Below are 18,410 nucleotides of genomic sequence, written 5' to 3'. Positions count from 1 at the left end.
ACACAAGGTTTGGAGACACCTGCATTTAGAATCGGAAGACCTAGGATGTGGTTCTGAATGAGGCTTACCACCAACGCACCCTGGGACCCTAGCATGGCTACTTTGTAGCCTCACTGAGCTACAATTTCTGATTTGTTCAATCAACAAACATGTATACCATGGACTAAGAGCCAATATTATTATACAAGGCACCAGGGGAGTAGAGAGAGTAACAGGCCCCAAGCAAGGGGCTCATAGGCTCATGGCCCAGTGGGAAGGGCAGATGAACACACAATAGAATAGCCCAGTGCAACCAAGGGACCACAACATCGTCTGCTTCTAATATGGGGAGAGTGGTTCCTGTTCTCTCTCCCATGCATCCCACATGGTTGTTTGCCCAGTGAGTTCCTTGGGGGCAAACCTTACATCTTACTCCTGCTTGGCCCAGATCTGGCTTATTAGGAGGGTACTGGGGATGCTGGTTGGATTATTGGAATATCTAAATGGTTAAGAACACGGGCTTTTGAGTCAGCCAGAGTGGGCAGTTTTGAATAAGTTCTGTGACTCGCTACCTGTAGGATGTTGGGTAAATCATTTATCTTTTCTCAGTCTGTTCTTTTCAAATCTATGATATGGTCATTAATTATTTAAACTATTCATCCAGTAAACAAATATTTATCAGGCACCTACTCTGTCCCAGGCACTTGGTTCTAAGTCTCATCGACACAGCAGAGAACGAGACAATGAATAAACAAAATATGCACCATATCCAATGGGGATAACTACTGTGAAGAAGAATGAAGGAAGTAGGAGTTGTGATCTTATATAAGGTGTCAGGGAGGGCCTCATGGAGGTGACATGTGGACAGAGATGTGACATAGGTGAGAACCAGCCACAGTTCAGTGGGACTTGGAATTTTACATCCCCCACCCGGTGGCTGTTTTGAGCATTATATTCAATAACAGTGTACAGTGCTTAGAGCGCTACCTGGGATGTAGTAGGAACTCATTAATTGTAGCTGTTATTAGCATTATGTTAATAAATGTAATTGTGTCAGGAAAAAAGGAGAGAGAGACTATAAATGTATTCTGTACACAGGACAGCCACACATCAAGGATGATTATTATTATAGTTGTTGTTTATTGCTAGTAATTGCCTCTAGGAAAGGTTTCCGACCGCCTTGTCACAGAGGGCCCATCAGCAACTCCCCCTCCCACTCAGGCCCTGGGACTTGAGCCCCAGAGATGCTAATGGGAGAGGAGGGTAAACAGTAGGTTTTCTCCTGCCTCAGGAAGGAAACAGTGACAGTCCCTCATCCCCTTCCCAACACACACACACACACACACACACACACACACACACACACACTCACACTCACACATACACACACACACACTCACACACATATTCTCTCACACACACACACACACACACACACACACACACACACACACTCACACCAAGGAGATTTCCACAACTAGGGTGAAATTGTGATGCCAGCTATCACAGCAAGAATATGGGAATCATTATTAGCAGATTCAAGAACAGATTCCTGTTAATACTTCCATTGTCAGTTCTGATTATTTATTGTGTTGAAAAGGCTTTTTATTTTATAAAAGCCCGGAAGGCAGCTGTGTCGGAGAGTGGGACTGAATTTCTCAGGCATGTGTGGATTCAATCCAACAAAATTTACTCAAGGTTACCAGTGTTTACCGAGCTTCTGGCAGGTGTAAAGTGCTAGGTGAAGTATGTGGGGACCAGAGGGATGAGATGCTGTGGTCCCTGCAAATCTGAGAGCTCTACATCACTAGAGGCGACAAATCTGGCTCTCCCACAGGCTAGCTGTGACAGAAAAGTGCAATGGAGTGTGAGGGAGAAGAGTCTGGAACAGCCGTGGGCAAACTACGGCCAGCAGGCCGGATCCGCCCGTTTGAAATGAATAAAACAAACAAAAAAAAAAGACCGTACCCTTTTATGTAATGATGTTTACTTTGAATTTATATTAGTTCACACAAACACTCCATCCATGCTTTTGTTCCGGCCCTCCGGTCCAGTTTAAGAACCCATTGTGGCCCTCGAGTCAAAAAGTTTGCCCACCCCTGGTCTGGAACCTGGTGTGGGAGAGGCAATGGGGAAGGTTTGGTATGAGGCTTAATACATAAATAACAATGAGGTTACAGTAAAAATTCCCTCTTGAAAATGCTTAACTTGCCCACAAAGACACACGGGTGTCTTAGATTAGGTCCCATAAGTAGAGTCTGGGACAGGGAATTGTGTGCAAGTGATTAATGAAGGACGTGTTCTCAGGAGAAACCTGTAGGGAGAGAAGCAAAGGGAAGAGGCCAAGCTCGGATGTGGTTTCAGGGGAGGCCTAGCCTCAGTGCAACCCCATGGGGAGCTGTGGAGGGTGAATGGCACTGGTGGTGAACCACCACACCAACCAGTCACTGCTGTGGGCTGGGCTGGGTGTCAGGCCCAGGCACCTCCAGGCTAGGAGGCTCCAATTGCCCAAGGTGTGAGCCATTAACAAAGGCTCCTAAAACTGCTAGGGATGGACAAACCTAGTCAAACCCCTAAAACAGATCCCAGGAGATCTGGCTGGGGCTCCAACTGCATAGTAAACCATCATGAATAATGGGCGTCGAGTACCTGGTACAGGATGATCAGCACCCACAGCATGGGCACCTTGCAATTACCCACACATGTAGTTTTGCCCACTCAACTGCAGGAAAATTGAGGACAGCTCCCTGGTCTTGATTCCTGTAAGCAGAATGGGGTCCTTCCTCCAAGGGCCTTGGGCAGACATAGGATACCGCCCAGAAAATATTCCTCTACTTGTCTATCTCCCCCACTAGGTGGGGGCTCTTGAGGGAGAAACCATACATTATTCCTGTCTGTGCTCCCAGCTCCCAGTACCCAGCGCAGGGTCTACTAAAGGAGTGAATGAATGCAGGAACAAATATATCTCTGACAGGTTTAAAACCCAAGTGTGTGTGTGTGTGTGTGTAGATACGTGCACATGGGCATGGTCACGCAGATATACGTCACTGGAGCCCCAAGCAATTCTCAAGGTTGCTATTTGAGAATCACCTGGGCTGCTTGTTAGTCATGTGAATTCTTTGGCCTTACTGCAAAGCACTGTATCATGAGTTCTGGGGCAGGGCTGGGAAATCCGAATTTTCAATGAAATGTTCTGGGAGAGTCTCATGTATACAGAAGTTAGGAATCACTGCCTTAAACTCTGCTGAGGGGGATGCTCAGAATTCTCTGGGCTTTTGAGACCTAAAAAGCAAACCATAAAGAGGTTATAAACAGGGCTGAAAATCAGAACCGTGTCCTTAGGGGATCCGAGGTGGGCAGGATCCCTAGGCCATCGGTGTGCAGGTGTGGACACAGAATCCCATTTCTGGGTGTCCCCTGAGAAGAGTAACTGGGAAGAGAGTTTCTTAAGAACATAAGACAGAGCTGGGTTCCAAGCTCAGCCAGATTCCCAGTCTGGGCTGCATGGCAAAAGTCTCTTCTTCATGCCAACCAGGAGTCACAGGCCCAGCTCCCAGCCGAGAGTGTGCATACTGAATCAATTGAAATTGAGTCACAGATATAATTAATGTGTTTAAACGATTTTCTGTATAGTAAACATGCTGAATGAGGGTGACCCAGGATAAAGTGTCTGCACGAGAGTGGAAAAATGGATTCTGTGTGTGCTGTATAATGAAAACCCTTCAGCAAATAGGAAATGCTTCCATTTATTTCCACCTCCCGTTCCTTTCCTTTCTTTCTTTATGACTGAACTTGGCCTTCTGTGGTCTCCTTGGACCACAGAGATACTTTTTATTTTGTCAGAAGACATCCTTTTTTTCTCTGAATGGAAGACAATTTTAATGAAACCTGTCTATAGCCCACTGACAAGCACATTTTAACATGTGACAAAGGGAGTAAGGGGAAGAGTATGGGGTGGGGGTGGGGGAGTGGAGAATTGTCTCTCTACTGCAATCTCTTTCTCAACAAAGGGAGACTTGCACTAAGAGGAGGAGATGGTGCTGTGTGTGGTGGGGACAGGACCAATCGGAGCTACCCGGCTTTGCTGAATCAGTCTTCCTGTGTGACTTTGAAAGCTCCCTGTCTATATTCAGATATTCATCTACAATACAAGGCAGTTGAATGTGAGGATCTATAAGACCTCTTTCAGTTCTGACATTCGCTGAATTATGAGTCACAAGTCGGAGCAGACATAAATGTGTGTCAAGGAATTTCCCATTAAAAAGAAACTCATCTTCAAGCCATGTAAGGCGATTCAGGCAGTCTTATCTAATTGCTCATCAAGTAGGGATTATGAATTATTTGGCTTAGATGAAAGGGAGCACTTAGAAGTAGTTATAAATGATCTCCAACTAAGATGCCTCAGGCAAAATGCTGAGTTCTAGGATCATGAGAGACAGCAAAATGCTTCCTAGATTCTGTAGCTCTCTATCCAGCCATTTCAACTTGGGGTACTATGAATTCATTCTATTAAGTAAGAAGCACCGTGTGAAAAGATGGCCTGAATAAGAGCACCAGTATTTTGAGAGGGTGCTGCACGTTGTTACTGGTGGGCCCCTGGGGGAACCTCGTCCCTCTCTAAGCCTCACTCTGGGTTTGTACCGTCAGAGAAAGGCCCTCGGAGGTCTTTGGTGCTCTGTGCGGCCTTCCGGAGGGGCCTCTGGGCTGTTGGGTGGGATGAGGTGGGGACTGTGGGAAGAGGGGTGAACAGGCAGGGCTCCTCCTCTGTTCAACTGAGAAGCTCCTTTCATCTGTATAATATACCAGGTATCAAGTGAGATTTTATAACAAGAGGTTCTGAGAATTAAAAAAAACATTTTAAAACTACTCTTCTGAGGAAAGCTGTTAAACCTTCCAGTCTGAATGTAGGCTGTGCTATAAACACCCTTTTTGCTGGTTCTCGAGCTCCAGTGTGCATTAGAATCACCTAGAGCAGTGGTCGGCAAACTGCGGCTCGCGAGCCACATGCGGCTCTTTGGCCCCTTGAGTGTGGCTCTTCCACAAAATACCACATGTGGGCACGCACGTACAGTGCGATTGAAACTTCGTGGCCCATGCGCAGAAGTCGGTATTTTGTGAAAGAGCCACACTCAAGGGGCCAAAGAGCCGCAGTTTGCCGACCACTGGGCCTAGAGGATTTGTTAACCACAGCCACTGGGCCCCTGCCCTAGAGATTCTGATTCCGTGGGTCTGGGAGGGGCTGGAGAGTTACATGTTTAACCAGCTCCCGGGCACGGTGCTGCTGGCCGGGTGCACTCGAAGAATCTTTGACCTTTAAGAGAAAGGCCAGTCTCCTTAGCTTGTTCCTTCAGAAATGGGCTCCAACATACCTTCCCAACCTGTCACCCTCCTCTCTAACACTCCCTGCACACACGCATGTGCTGCTCTCTTGCTCATCTCGCTGCACTTGGCCCGACTGCCAGGCCCTCTGGGCACGCCTGAGGCCCAGCTCACATGCCGCCTCTTCCCAAAGGCCTTCCCTGATTGTTTCACCAAAGATCACAGAAACCCTCTGGGCTTACACAGTCCTCCCGCTGCTGAGCGCTGCTTGTCGTTTGTGTTCAGGTCCGCCCCCTGCATCTGGACTACAGGCTCCAGGACACGGAGCCCGTCCTACCCACCTTGGTGTCCACACCACAGTCTACACCCCAGCACCTGCACAGGCGCTCCAGGCCGGGCCCACAGACCACAGTGCAAGCCCGAGTGCATGCACAAAGGAATACGAACATTTAAGAAACGCAACAACCAACTCATCTGCTCCTCTTACTAGCCCAAGACAGACTGATTCTGTAAATGACTTTTTAAAACTCAAGACAGCACTTTAGCCATTTCAACTTATTCTTTAGAAAAGTTTTTCATATTTTCTGGGAGTAGAGTCAATGACAAATACATCAGGATGAGACAGAAATAACTACCACTTAGGTCCATGATGAGAAGGTGTGTAATACAACAATTAAGAGCTAGACCCAATTCAAATTCTAGCTCTACCTCTGATTAGATTTAGTACTTAAATGCTCTGAGCTCCAGGCTCCTCCCTTCTAGTGGGGATAATAACAGTCCTACTTCCTATGATGACATAGGGATGCAATGAGACCATTATTAACAATAACAATTGCTAGCATTCCCTATGCTTCTGCTACCCACCCTACCCCTCTGCCTACTATGTGCCTAGCATTGAGCCTATATTATTGAGTCTAATCTACATAAAGTGCTTATTAGCATAGTATCTAGCACATAATAAGCATCTAAGAAATATTAGCCATTATTATCATTGCTAATTTCCCCAACTTCTGTGCAAGACATATATCATTATCTCCATTTCCCAGATGAAGAACTTGAAGCTCAGAGCAAGTTGCTTGCTCAACAAATATTAGCAGTTTTTACTCTGTAATGGCTAATCTTTATAGCTACCTAACAGGGTAGTTATTATTTCCATTCTGAGAATGAAAAATATGTGTTTAAAGACAGTAACTTGAAAGTGAAGGTCCAAGATTTGAATCTAACTGAGCTTCTGCTACCCACCCTACCCCGCTGCGTGGAGAATTCCACCTGAACTGCGTGCAGCTTTTCTAATTCATGAGTTACAGAGAAGCATTTTCCCAACGTGTCAGAGAGTGTCACGGCACCTCCCATTTCAGCAGCCCTGAAATCCTACGACCCACAGGAAGCTATGTCAGCAATCTGAGAGAATGGATCCAGTGTCAGAGGGTGTCTGGCACAGCTCTTCTGGCCTTGCATGTATCCAAAGGGCACTAAGAAAGCAGAGCCCGGGGCCCAGGACTGACCGTGACCCCAAAGAAGTTGGTCTCATTCATGGCGTTGAGGATGATTCTGCCCAGCGTGTGGTCTGTGTAGTTGAAGTCCTGGATCCGCTGGTGCCGGCTGCTGGCGTGCAGTGTCTCCATGGCCCGCTGCAGCGTTTTGGCGATGACCCAGATGCCATCGTAGGCATACCCGTGGAACTTGCTGGGCCCCACGCCTGACCGCTTGTTGTTGTACTCTCTCTCGTACTGCTGTGGCGTCTGGAAAACAAAGGGTTGGGGGACACCAAGTTACAACTGCAGGGACCTCAGGCACACAATGCCGAGAGCTGAGACTCTCAAACGCCGAGCCTCTTTATACGCATTATCTCATTGAATCCTCACAAAACCCTCATATGATAGGTACTATTATCACCCCCATTTTACAGGCAAGGAAAATGATTCAGGGAAGTGGACTTGCCTCGTACCATAGAGCTGGTGAGTGGCAGGGCTGAGATTTCAACCCTGGTATCTAGCAAGGTTAACGGGAAGGAATCATGAACTGTAAGCAGGGCTCCCCCATGACATTTGCAGGGTCTGGGGCAAGAGAACCAGTGGAGGTCCACATACTTATGTCTAAATATGTAAATTAGAGACAGACCATCAGACTATTCAATAAAATCTTTTCTGTCTCCCCATCATAATAAATATGCCTTTAATGATGTCAAGGCCACATCTGAATTCAGAACTCTAGGGCTCCTCAGAGCTTCAGGCTGGACACGGCAGCATGGGGATGCTGGCCTTGCCCTGTAGTCCACCTCGGCAGCCCAGCCAAGCTCGGGCCACACCTCTTCCCCCTTCCAGCATCAGTAGCCCCTAGACCAGTGATGGCAAACCTATGAACTCATTTTTTTTGGTTGATTTTTCTTTGTTAAATGGCATTTAAATATATAAAATAAATATCAAAAATATAAATCTTTGTTTTACTATGGTTGCAAATATCAAAAAATTTCTATATGTGACACGGCACCAGAGTTAAGTTAGAGTTTTTCAAAATGCTGACACGCCGAGCTCAAAAGGTTCGCCATCACTGCCCTAGACCACCAAAGAACTGTGGTTCACCCTCAAGAGGTTTGATCCAGGCAAGAGGTTCCCTAGGCACCAGAAGCAGTTCTAGCCATTTAGGCAGGGAATTCGGGGCGTGGTCTAGGAGAGAGGGAGGGACAGGTGATGGCTGGGCATACCCCGGTGGCCTTGTGGATTCTGAGCTCCATGGGGCCTGAGTGAGGCCCTGTTAGAGCATGTGGTATAGGGCAGGTCCCAGGTACATAGGACCCTTCCTCCTTCCTTTTCTACAGCATAGCAGGGTCTGTTAATAACTTGGCATTAAAAAAAAAAAGTTCTTTTGTCCCATTGAACTAAATTTCATAAAAAAAACTCATTGGTAATATTAATATTCTGACTGTGGTCACAAAGTACTGAAAGTGCCTTTTTACTTGGGTCCAGTGAATGCCGCCCCAGGGAACCTGTTACCCTCAGTCTCTCCATGGTCTTTTCTCAAGTCACTTCTGAACCCCTCTTCCAGAAATGTCACCAGAGCCCATGGCTTAGCCTTTGAAAAAACCCTCCTTGGGGACAAGCCACATGTAGAAACCATCAATTCACTGTCAGTTTGTACTAGGAAGGGCCCTTAGATGTGTTCATACATGCCCCACCCCTGTACCCCGAGGCACAGAGAGGTCCAGAAACTTGCCCAAGGTCACACAGCTTGTGTTGTGTGTGAGCATGTGCACACGCATGTGTGTATCTAGACTGGTCCAATTTCATCTCTGTTACTTCTCTTATTTTTGACTTTTGAGGGCATAATTGCTTTTGGAAAACCACCTCAACTGGTTTGGGGCCCGGTCTAGTGCATAGGAGGTGGGTGAAGCTGAGCCATCCAAGTCTGGGTTGTCCCATGGCTGGAGCCCCAGTCTCTTGCCCTTGGCTCAAGGCACTAGCAGGGTAGGATCACCCCCACGGATGCCTGGGGATGGCCAAGACCCTCACACTGTGAACCCTGCAGGTGAGGAATTCTGCTGGACCAAATGTGAATGTTGGTGTTCCAGCAACAGATCCACCTCCTTTTTGTTTTGGCTCCTGTTGGATGACTCAGGTTTTCCTCTGGAATGCATCATGTCCTGCATCACATTCTGTTCATCACTCAAAATATACAGCAGAAGCTCTCTTCAAACCAAGGGCTCCTCAAGGAGACAGCACCTTTTCCAGCCCAGCTCAGCCTCTTCTCACTATTAATCATCCCCCACCTGCTGCACATCCCTGTGGGCTGGCTTTCTGCAATCATCCTTCACCATCTCGCTCCTCCTGGGGGAGCATGAACTGGTCCATTAGGAGGTTCTCTCCCTTCTTAAACCTTTTGGGTCCTTTGATCACATCAAGTTTGTCTGCACCTCAGGGCGTCTGCTCTAGCTGTTTTCTCTCCCGGAAAGCTTCTTCCGAAGGTCTTTGCAATATCAACACTTGTCACTTCTCAGGGACAGCTTTCCTGACCCACCCAGGCATTCTCTATCCACTAGTTTTATCTTCTTCATCATTTTTGTTGTTTTGTTTTGTTAATCCTTACCCGAGGATATTTTTCCATTGATTTTTAGAGAGAGAGTGGAAGAGAGGGGGAGAGACAGAAAGAGAGAAACATCAATATGAGAGAGACACATCAACTGGTTGCCTCCCTCACATGCCCCAACCAGGCTGGGGATCAAACCTGCAATTGAGGTACATGCCCTTGACTGGGAATCAAACCCGGGACCCTTCAGTCCCCAGGCCGATGATCTAACTATCCGCTGAACCAAACTGGCTAGGGCTTGTTTATCCTCTTTACTGCACCTTTCACGTCCTGCGATTTTCCTACTTACGTGTTTTCTTGCTTACTGTCGTTCCAACCACCCTCCCACAACTAGAATTAAACTCCATAGGGTCAGGGATGCTGTCTTGATCACTAAGGTATCACCAGAACCCAAAACAATACATACAGAGACCCTTTCCAAGTCTCATTCTCCATTTCAAAAATGAGGAGGTTGGACCAAGTGATCTAGAAGTTTCCTCTCAGGAATAGAGGCAAGAGCCTGGCAGTGTGATAAGGACACAGGATGTGGAAGCAGAGCCCCAGCTCTGTGGTTTGCTGATTGTGACCTGGGGTGGTCCCAGCTCCCCCAGGTCTGCTTGTCCACCCTTGTAGGGTGGCCAATGAGGGTTCAGTGAGATGAAGTATGCAACGCATCCAGTCCAGTGTCCAGGATATGGTAGGTGCCCAGAAATACCAGCCCCTGCTACTAAGAGGAAAGGTCCATGACATGAGCATGGGTTCTTAAACCTGGCATCCTGCTCAACTACCTGCCCAACATGCCCTGCAGACCCCAAGATGGTGCTGGAGCCCAGGCTGAGAGGGGTCAGCAGTCCTCCAGGGTGTGGACAGCCTATCTGTACTTCCTTAACAATTTCCAATTATTGCACATTTAGGCAAAAGCATCCTTGTATCTAAATTTCCTAAACACACACTGGTAATTTTTTTTCCAGAATTCCTAAAGGTATAATTGCTGAGGCAAAACATAAACACTACTGACATATAAATATATAAATAGGGCTAAGTTATTCTCCTCAAATATGAAAAGTTAAAATTCCACCATGTTGCCCTGACCAGTTTGGTTCAGTGGAGAGAGCGTCACCTGTGGACTCAAGGGTCCCAGGTTCGATTCCAGTCAAGGGCATGTACCTTGGTTGCGGGCACATCCCCAGTAGGGAGTGTGCAGGAGGCAGCTGATCGATGTTTCTCTCTCATCGATGTTTCTAACTCTCTATCCCTCTCCCTTCCTCTCTGTAAAAAGTCAATAAAATATACTTAAAAAATAAAATAAAATTCCACCGTGTATGAAAGCATCCATTTCCCTGTATCTTTGACAACAGATATGTTCATTTTAAAAGTCATTATCCGTTGGTTAGGTTAAGACAAAAGTCTATCTCCTTTCAATTTTAACTTGCATTTCTCTGATTAACAATTAGAGCAAGTTCCTTTCAAATATTGATAGGCAATTTTTAGTTATTAGGTGCATTTCCTTTTAATACCATATTGCTGTGTGGTAGTCACATCTTTAATGTTTTGTTTTAATGCATCCTTGTTATTTTTCCATCTTTTACTATTTGGCTATATTTTTCTTTGATGTTTAAATGCAATATGGGTTGGTTTCTGGTTAATTTAGCTATTGGCTACTTTAAAAGTATTAAAATGATTTGAATGCGTATTTCTTCAATTAATTGCTTTAGGTATAAAACCAATGAGGTCCCTTTTACGTTTCTCCTCCTGGATTTTGCTCCTGTGAGCTTTTCCTGATGCACACAGAGGCATCTGAGGGCTGCTGTCTTTGAGTCCTGTTTGTTCAATCTAATGATTGCTTTCAGATGACGTCTCCAGATCTCTTTCCTATCCAGAACATGCCACTGGGACATCGTTCCAAGGTTTTTGTGACCCTCTGGAAGTCGGGAGTCCAGACCTGAGTGTGGTCTCACCAGGAGGTAAATGAGTGCCATTTTTAAACTTTCTTGATATAGTTTACTGGGGTTATTTTTTTGTGGGGATACTGGGGTGATCAAGATCATGTTATTTATTCAATTTGACCTTGGGGCCCACACAAGTTTCTATAGATTCTTTTACATGTGTACTTATAAACCGGTATCTTTTCTATCTCAAAAACTGTTCTTCATTCCAGGGACAAGGGCAGAAGGAGAGTGGAAAATACTGGAAATATGACTGTTTACCTCATTTCTGTGGGCAGAGTCCTTGGAATGGGACACAGGTGTAGCTAAACCCTGAAAGATGACCTCATTCTCACTGTCTTTGCAAGCACCAAGATGAAGTTTTTGCTACCACCTTGTATCTCAAGCTATTCATCACTTCCCAGGTGAAGCCAGTATCAATTTCCCTTGGGCAAAACAATGACAACAGGAAGAAACAGTTGTTGGGATAAAAAGTAATAGTCGCTCTTAAAGCAGGCCTCCAATTACTCAGGGCAGAAGAACTTCCATTGTAAAGCCGACACTGAAAGCTGATTAATTACTCATTATCTGAGGTCAAGTGTATGAGATGCTAAAAGCTCTGAGAAAATAATTTTATATATAGGTTTTCCCAATTACTGACAGGTTGTGCTCCAGCATATTTTTGAAAGGCAGTTGTTGGAACTTGGACATAGTTTCCCACAGAAACTATGTTATAAATAGTGGTTAGGTTCCCAGGCTAGCCCACACAGGCTTGCTAACCCCACAGTGTGACTAAGCCTTATGGGTCTGTCATTCCAACAGAACCTAGGGGAGTCTTGCTTTCGGAGGAGGGGGCCTCAAGGACTGAAGGGAAGGACACATCTCCAACTGGCAGAGTTTCTCCCTTGAATTCCTTATAAGATGTTGGAGTCACAGAATCTCATTTGGAAGGTACACTTGTGGATATTTAGTCTACTGGTTCCTATACTTCAGTGTGTACATCACTTGGGAGCCTGACAAAATTGCAGATGCCAGGGCTCTGCATTTTATTCAGTATTTCTGTGAGATAACTTAGGCATCTATATCTTAAAAATCTTTCAAGATTTCAATTATACACAAATCAGTTACCACTGGTTAAGTCTCTCCCATAAATTGATTATTGGATCTTTTCAACAGCAACTTCCAGCTGTTTGCTGAGCTCCTTCTGAGACTCTTCCAGTGTGGGAAGCTCACTCCCTCTCCGGCAGAGCCTCCACTGAGGGAACGCCTATGTCTATGGAACCATACTTCCAGATGCAGAGTTTTCATCTATCTCCCTGCAACTTACATTCAGCATGCTACATCCTCCTGTGAAGCCACAGTAAATGCCTGCGCCCTCTTACAGCGCCCCAAAGAGCTGAAGACAGTGACATGCTTACCCCATCCCCACTGGGCTCTTCTCCTCCTTTTAAGTGAAATAGTCCCAGTTCAGACTTCTACCCTAGGATGAAATAGCTCATGCAGACCAAAGCTCTTAGGAAGAAAGTTCAGAAAAGCAGAATGAAATATAAAAAGAGATATTCAAAGGCACCAGAAAGCAACCAGGACATCCCAGGACTTGAGGAGCCAAGATTCAGGAGAGAGGAGAAATGCACTGAGAAGAGTCCCCGGCATTCTTTGCTGTTTTCCCTTGAAGCATTTGATGATTTGTAAGGCTAGATGCAGACACAGAACGCATTGGGTAAGCGTTTTCAGCAGTTCCTTAGGGGAGGGAAAACAAAAGAAACCCTGTGGTTTAGGGATATCAGAGCAGCAGGCTTGTAGTGCCAAGGCCTTGGAGAAAAAGGAAACACAAAAAAGTGAGCCTGGTATTCAGATGGGCATTTGCACTTGAATTATTTGGCCATAGACTGAGAAGCCAAGCAAAAAGTGGTGCTTAGGAGCTAAGCAAATAAGCAGAAGTGTTTGGAGTCTCATAGTACCAGGAAGGCAAAAGTTGGAATCCAGGGCCAGTAAACACCCAGGATTTCATGTGAGAAACCTGAAATACAAATACCAGAAATAAGGGCAAACCAAAATAGAGCAAGCACGCCTTACAAAAATGAAATTCAATCTCAATTCCTGATTGGATTAAAGTGATTTGCCCCTATCCTAGCAGCCTGCTTTAAGAGAAAGAAGTCTTCTCTGGAGAAAGATAACACCATCTGTAGCCTCTACAGATTTTCATATCCAGGTCAATTAGTTAATCAAACTTACCATGTATACTAGGAGATGAGACCCATTATGAAAAAAAGAAGTTAAGAAATTTGGGAAAGAAGAAAAGTAGGATCTAGAAATAGACCCACAGGTAATCCAAATCTTGACATTATTAGCCATGGACTTTAAAGTAGCAAGATTTGTATGTTCAAAAAATAGATTAAGAGATACAGAATATCACCAGAAAGCTGGGAGCTATGAAAGAAAAAGAAAGTAAAGTGGAAATTCTAAAAATAAATCTATAATAATAAAAGCACAATATGCTAATTAGGATGGATGTCCTTCCTGACAACCTACCAGATGAAGCCAGGGCTGCAAGGGAAGCCTGGGTCCTGGGGCCAGAGGAAAGCCCAGGTCCTGGGTGCCAGAGGGAAGCCGGTGCCAGCAGCCCAGGGAAGGAAGGCCTACTCTTGCACGAATTTCGTGCACTTGGGCCACTAGTATATAATTAAAATTAAGAACTCAATAAATGGATGAAGCAGCATATTAGACACAGCAGAAAATCGGTTAGTAAACTAGAAAAAAAGATTAGTAAATACTCAGATGGAAGCCCCCAAAATAAGAAATGAACATAAGCGATGTATGAAGTATGCACAATTGGTGTCCTGGCATGTGAGGAAAGATAGAATAGGCAGGAGCAATATTTAAAGGGACATTATCCTTTAATTTCCTCCAATACACATCAACCCACAGATTCATGAAGTTCTATAAATCTCTATGAATTCCAATCAAGATAAACACACAAACAAAAACCCTCACTTCAACAAAACGTTGTAAAGTTGCTGAAGACCAAAGCAAAAACAAAAATCTTAAAAGCAGCCAGAAAAGGAAGCAACAATAACTGACTTAATAGAAACAATGGAAGCCAGAAGACAATGAACTAACATCCTAAAGTGCTAAAAGAAAATAATAGATCATCTAGAATTCTACACCTAGTTAATGTATCTCTCAAAATTAAAGATCAGAGAAAGAAAATTTCAGACAACCAGAAACTGAAGTTGTCTTCAGCAAATCCATAGTAAAAAAGACCAAGAAGAGTTCTTTACTCAGAAAGAAATTTATCATAAACAGGAGAACAGAAATGCAGGGAGGAATGAAAAGTAATGAAAAATGGTGAATAGATCTCAGTGAAAAATTACATCATCAGGGACAAGAACATCTAAGAAAATATTAAAGAATAACAACAAAGATGATGGATTTACACTACTAGGTATCAGGTCTTATAAAGCTTTGATTATCAAGACAGTGTGGTACTGGTTAAAGGGCAGGCAAATAGACCAGTGGAAGAGAACAGAAAGTCCAGGGACAGAGCATACAATCATTCAATTTATGACAAGTTGATGCTGTAGCATAGGAGGTGGGGTGGATAAGTGGTCCCAAACCAAATGGTTATCCATATTGAAAAAAATTAATCTTACCTCAGAACATACATAAAATTAATCCATGTGAATTCTATATCTAAATGTGAAAGGTAAAGCTTTCACAACTTCTAAAAGACAAGATAGGAAAATATTTCCATGAGCTTGGGTTGGCAAAGACACCTAAATAGGACACAAACATACTAATCGTAAAGAAGACTAATAAACTGGATGACATTAAGATTAAGAATTTGTGTTCATCAAAATATATCACTAAGAGAGTGAAAAGATAAAATACAGAATGGGAGAAGATATAAGTAATATATATACCCATACAAGAATTCATATCCAGAATATAAAAACAATTTTTACAAATAGATAATAGGCAGAGACTCCAAGTGGAAAAATGGGCAAAAGACTTGAATAGGCAGTTTATAAAAGAGGATATCAAAATGACCAATAAAAATATAAAAACATGTCCAAATTCTTTGGTCATCAGGGAAATGTAAATTAAAACTAAAATGAGATACCAATATTCACCCACTCGATTGGCTAAAATTAAAAAGCTGATAATACCAAATGTTGGTGAGCATGTGAACCAACTGGAACTCTCAATCACTGCTGGTGGGAATGTAAATTGGTTCAACCACTTAAGAAATCTGTTTGGCAATGCCTACTAAAGCTGACATAAGCAGAGTTTATGACTCAGAAATTTCACCCCTAAGTATGTACTTGATAGTAATTTGAACATATATTCACCAAAATACATCAACTACCTAGAAATAAATCAAAACAGAATATGTGCAAGAATTCTACAAAGAAAATTATAAAACATTTTTGAGAGAAATTAAAGATCTAAGCAAATGCAGGGCTGTACAAAATTTGTGGATTGGAAGACCCTATATATATTAAGATGTCAGTTTTCCTTAAACTGATCTACAGATTCAATAAAATTCCAATTAAAAATACCAGAGCAGGTTTCTGCGTATGTGTGTGAAAACAGATAACCTGATTCAGAACTGTATACAAAAATTCAAAGGGATGAAATAGCTAAGAACAACTATGAAAGGAGAGAGAGGCCTTATTAAGTTATCAAGACATTATAAAGCTATAGTAATTGAGGCAAAGGTGTTTTGGTGAAAAAAAATACACAAACAAATGCAAGAGTAAAGAAAGTTTAGAAACAGAAACAGATATATGCAGGCATTTGACTTATTATAAAGGTAATATTGCAGCACAATGTGGGAAAAGATGGACTTTTCAATAACTGATAATGAATCAATTAGCTATCCGTATGAAAAATAAAGGAAGAAAAGGAATATTGATCCTTACCTCACTCCATACACAAAATCAACTCCAGATTGGCTATAGATCTAAGTGTGAAAGGTAATAACACTTCTAAAAGACAAGAGAGGGAAATATCTTCATAACCTTGGGGCAGGCTTAGTTACAATAAAGAATATCTGTTCATTAAAAAATACCATTTAGAGGACTTCTAGGCAGTTGAAGACAATGCAAGCTGTGTATTAATTTAGCCACTCCCAAAGAAAACAAAATGGCTTTATAGTGGCAAAAATTCTATACAAGATCACACCCTCACCAAAATTGGAGATGGGAAATACCCAAACTGCAAAATCACTGTGAGTAAAGAGAAAAATTAACAAATTCCAGCACTGCATTCACTTAGGCTTTTGCTCCACTCATGTCCTGGTGCAAAGCTTGTGGCAAATAAAAGTAGATTGAAAAAATGTGGGAAAAACAGAAGATGGAAGCCATTTAAGAGTGAGGTAGAATAAGTACCAGCAAGAGGAATCTACCCTAAATATGAAGACTAAAAACGTAACTGGACATATCAGAACACTTATTATAAAAAAGGGATTTCGAAGTATTCACCAAGAGATGTATAATAATATTCAAAGCAACACTATTCCTAATAGCCAAAAACCAAACACCCAAATGTCATCTTAAATTGTGTATAGTCAAATAGTAGAATACTACATAGCAGTGAAAATAAAAAAATGTCTACATGGGACAGCATAAATTAACCTTACCAACATAATGTCATGTGAAAGAGGCAAGGTCCCAAAGCGTATATACTGTATAATTTCATTTATTTAATATTAAAAAACAGGCATCTGTAGAGTGATAGAAATCAGAAGAATGGTTACTTTAGGCCAGTGATGGCGAACCTTTTGAGCTCGGCGTGTCAGCATTTTGAAAAACCCTAACTTAACTCTGGTGCCGTGTCACATATAGAAATTTTTTGATATTAGCAACCATAGTAAAACAAAGATTTATATTTTTGATATTTATTTTATATATTTAAATGCCATTTAACAAAGAAAAATCAACCAAAAAAATGAGTTCGCGTGTCACCTCTGACACGCATGTCATAGGTTCGCCATCACTGCTTTAGGCTGTAGACATTGAATGGGACAGGGCATGAGGATGGCTTTTGGATTGCTAGTAATTTTCTTTTCTTTCTTTTTTTTTTTTTTTTTACGTGGGTGGTGGGTATATGGGTGTTCTACTTAAGTAAAAATAATTATTTTTAAAAATCAAAAGTAATCCCAATTCCTTCAGCTGTTCCTCACCTCACATAACTGAGTTATGGCCACATCATCCATCTCACTGCTCCTTTTTCTTACCCCTGAGGCTTCTGTGCTGAAGAAGGAAAAGAACTACAATTTGTTGAGCACCTACTTTGTGTCTGGCACTTTGCAAGATACTTTCTTATGTATTATCTCATCCATAGAAACTTCATGTTCTTTGTCACGGAGCTCCCATGGCAATGACAATGAGATGGGTGCAGCATTTCCTCGGTCACTGGCTCTAGGTTGAGAACTAACTAGATTTGTGTTTCCTCCAGTTCTGTTGATTAAGCAGTTGAGGATGGTTGTAGAAGTTCTTGCCAGAAAACATTACAAAACTCTTCCAGATAATGAGCCCGTGCCTTTGATAGAGTGTTAGGGCCGCTTCTGAGGTCCCCACTGAGCCCAAGGTTCTGTGAACATCTCCATCTGGTGCCTGGCCCAGCTCTGTGTCTCAGTAGGGGAACTGTAATGGGAAGATGGCTTATCAGCGTGGCTGAACCATCACCAGAGAAACCTGGCCAGAATCGCAAATGCTAAGCATGGAAACAAACCTAACAGGACTTTGAAAAGTGAAAGCTGACACTGGAAATTACCAGTGTCCACAGAGTCACTTTGAGAGAGTAGAGTGGTGATGGGGAACCTCAACAAGGAGAAAAAGCCAAACCAAGTGCCCAGAAGCTGTCATTGTGAGGCTCAGAAGACTGAGCTCTGAATGTGCTCAGGGAAGCCAGGACTGTACTTGCTCCATCAATGGAAATTCCAATAGGAAGGGACTGATGAATGTGCTGTGGAGGGAGACCATGACCTTATTATTCCTCCTTCCAGAAATCTCCTGGGTGCCAATGAGAGAGCTGGGGACAGCTTGATGCTGGAGACAAGCGTACGGAAGAGGGAACCTTAGAGAATGCATTCCAAGAGGGAAAACTGTTCCACCTGAT

At 43.3% G+C, this 18,410-nt stretch overlaps 1 protein-coding gene across 1 annotated transcript in view; it reads right to left on the bottom strand.

The window, feature by feature from the left end:
• Positions 1–18,410, bottom strand: part of GABBR2 (gamma-aminobutyric acid type B receptor subunit 2) — a 312,749-nt gene that overhangs the window by 113,517 nt on the left and 180,822 nt on the right. The window contains exon 7 of the mRNA XM_036330236.1: positions 6,804–7,040. Coding sequence (XP_036186129.1) covers positions 6,804–7,040 — 237 coding nt within the window. The remainder of the gene's footprint in view (positions 1–6,803; positions 7,041–18,410) is intronic.

Source organism: Myotis myotis, unplaced genomic scaffold, assembly GCF_014108235.1.
Source record: "Myotis myotis isolate mMyoMyo1 unplaced genomic scaffold, mMyoMyo1.p scaffold_m19_p_12, whole genome shotgun sequence".
NCBI lineage: Eukaryota > Metazoa > Chordata > Mammalia > Chiroptera > Vespertilionidae > Myotis > Myotis myotis.
This window is presented reverse-complemented; position numbering and strand designations above follow the sequence as displayed.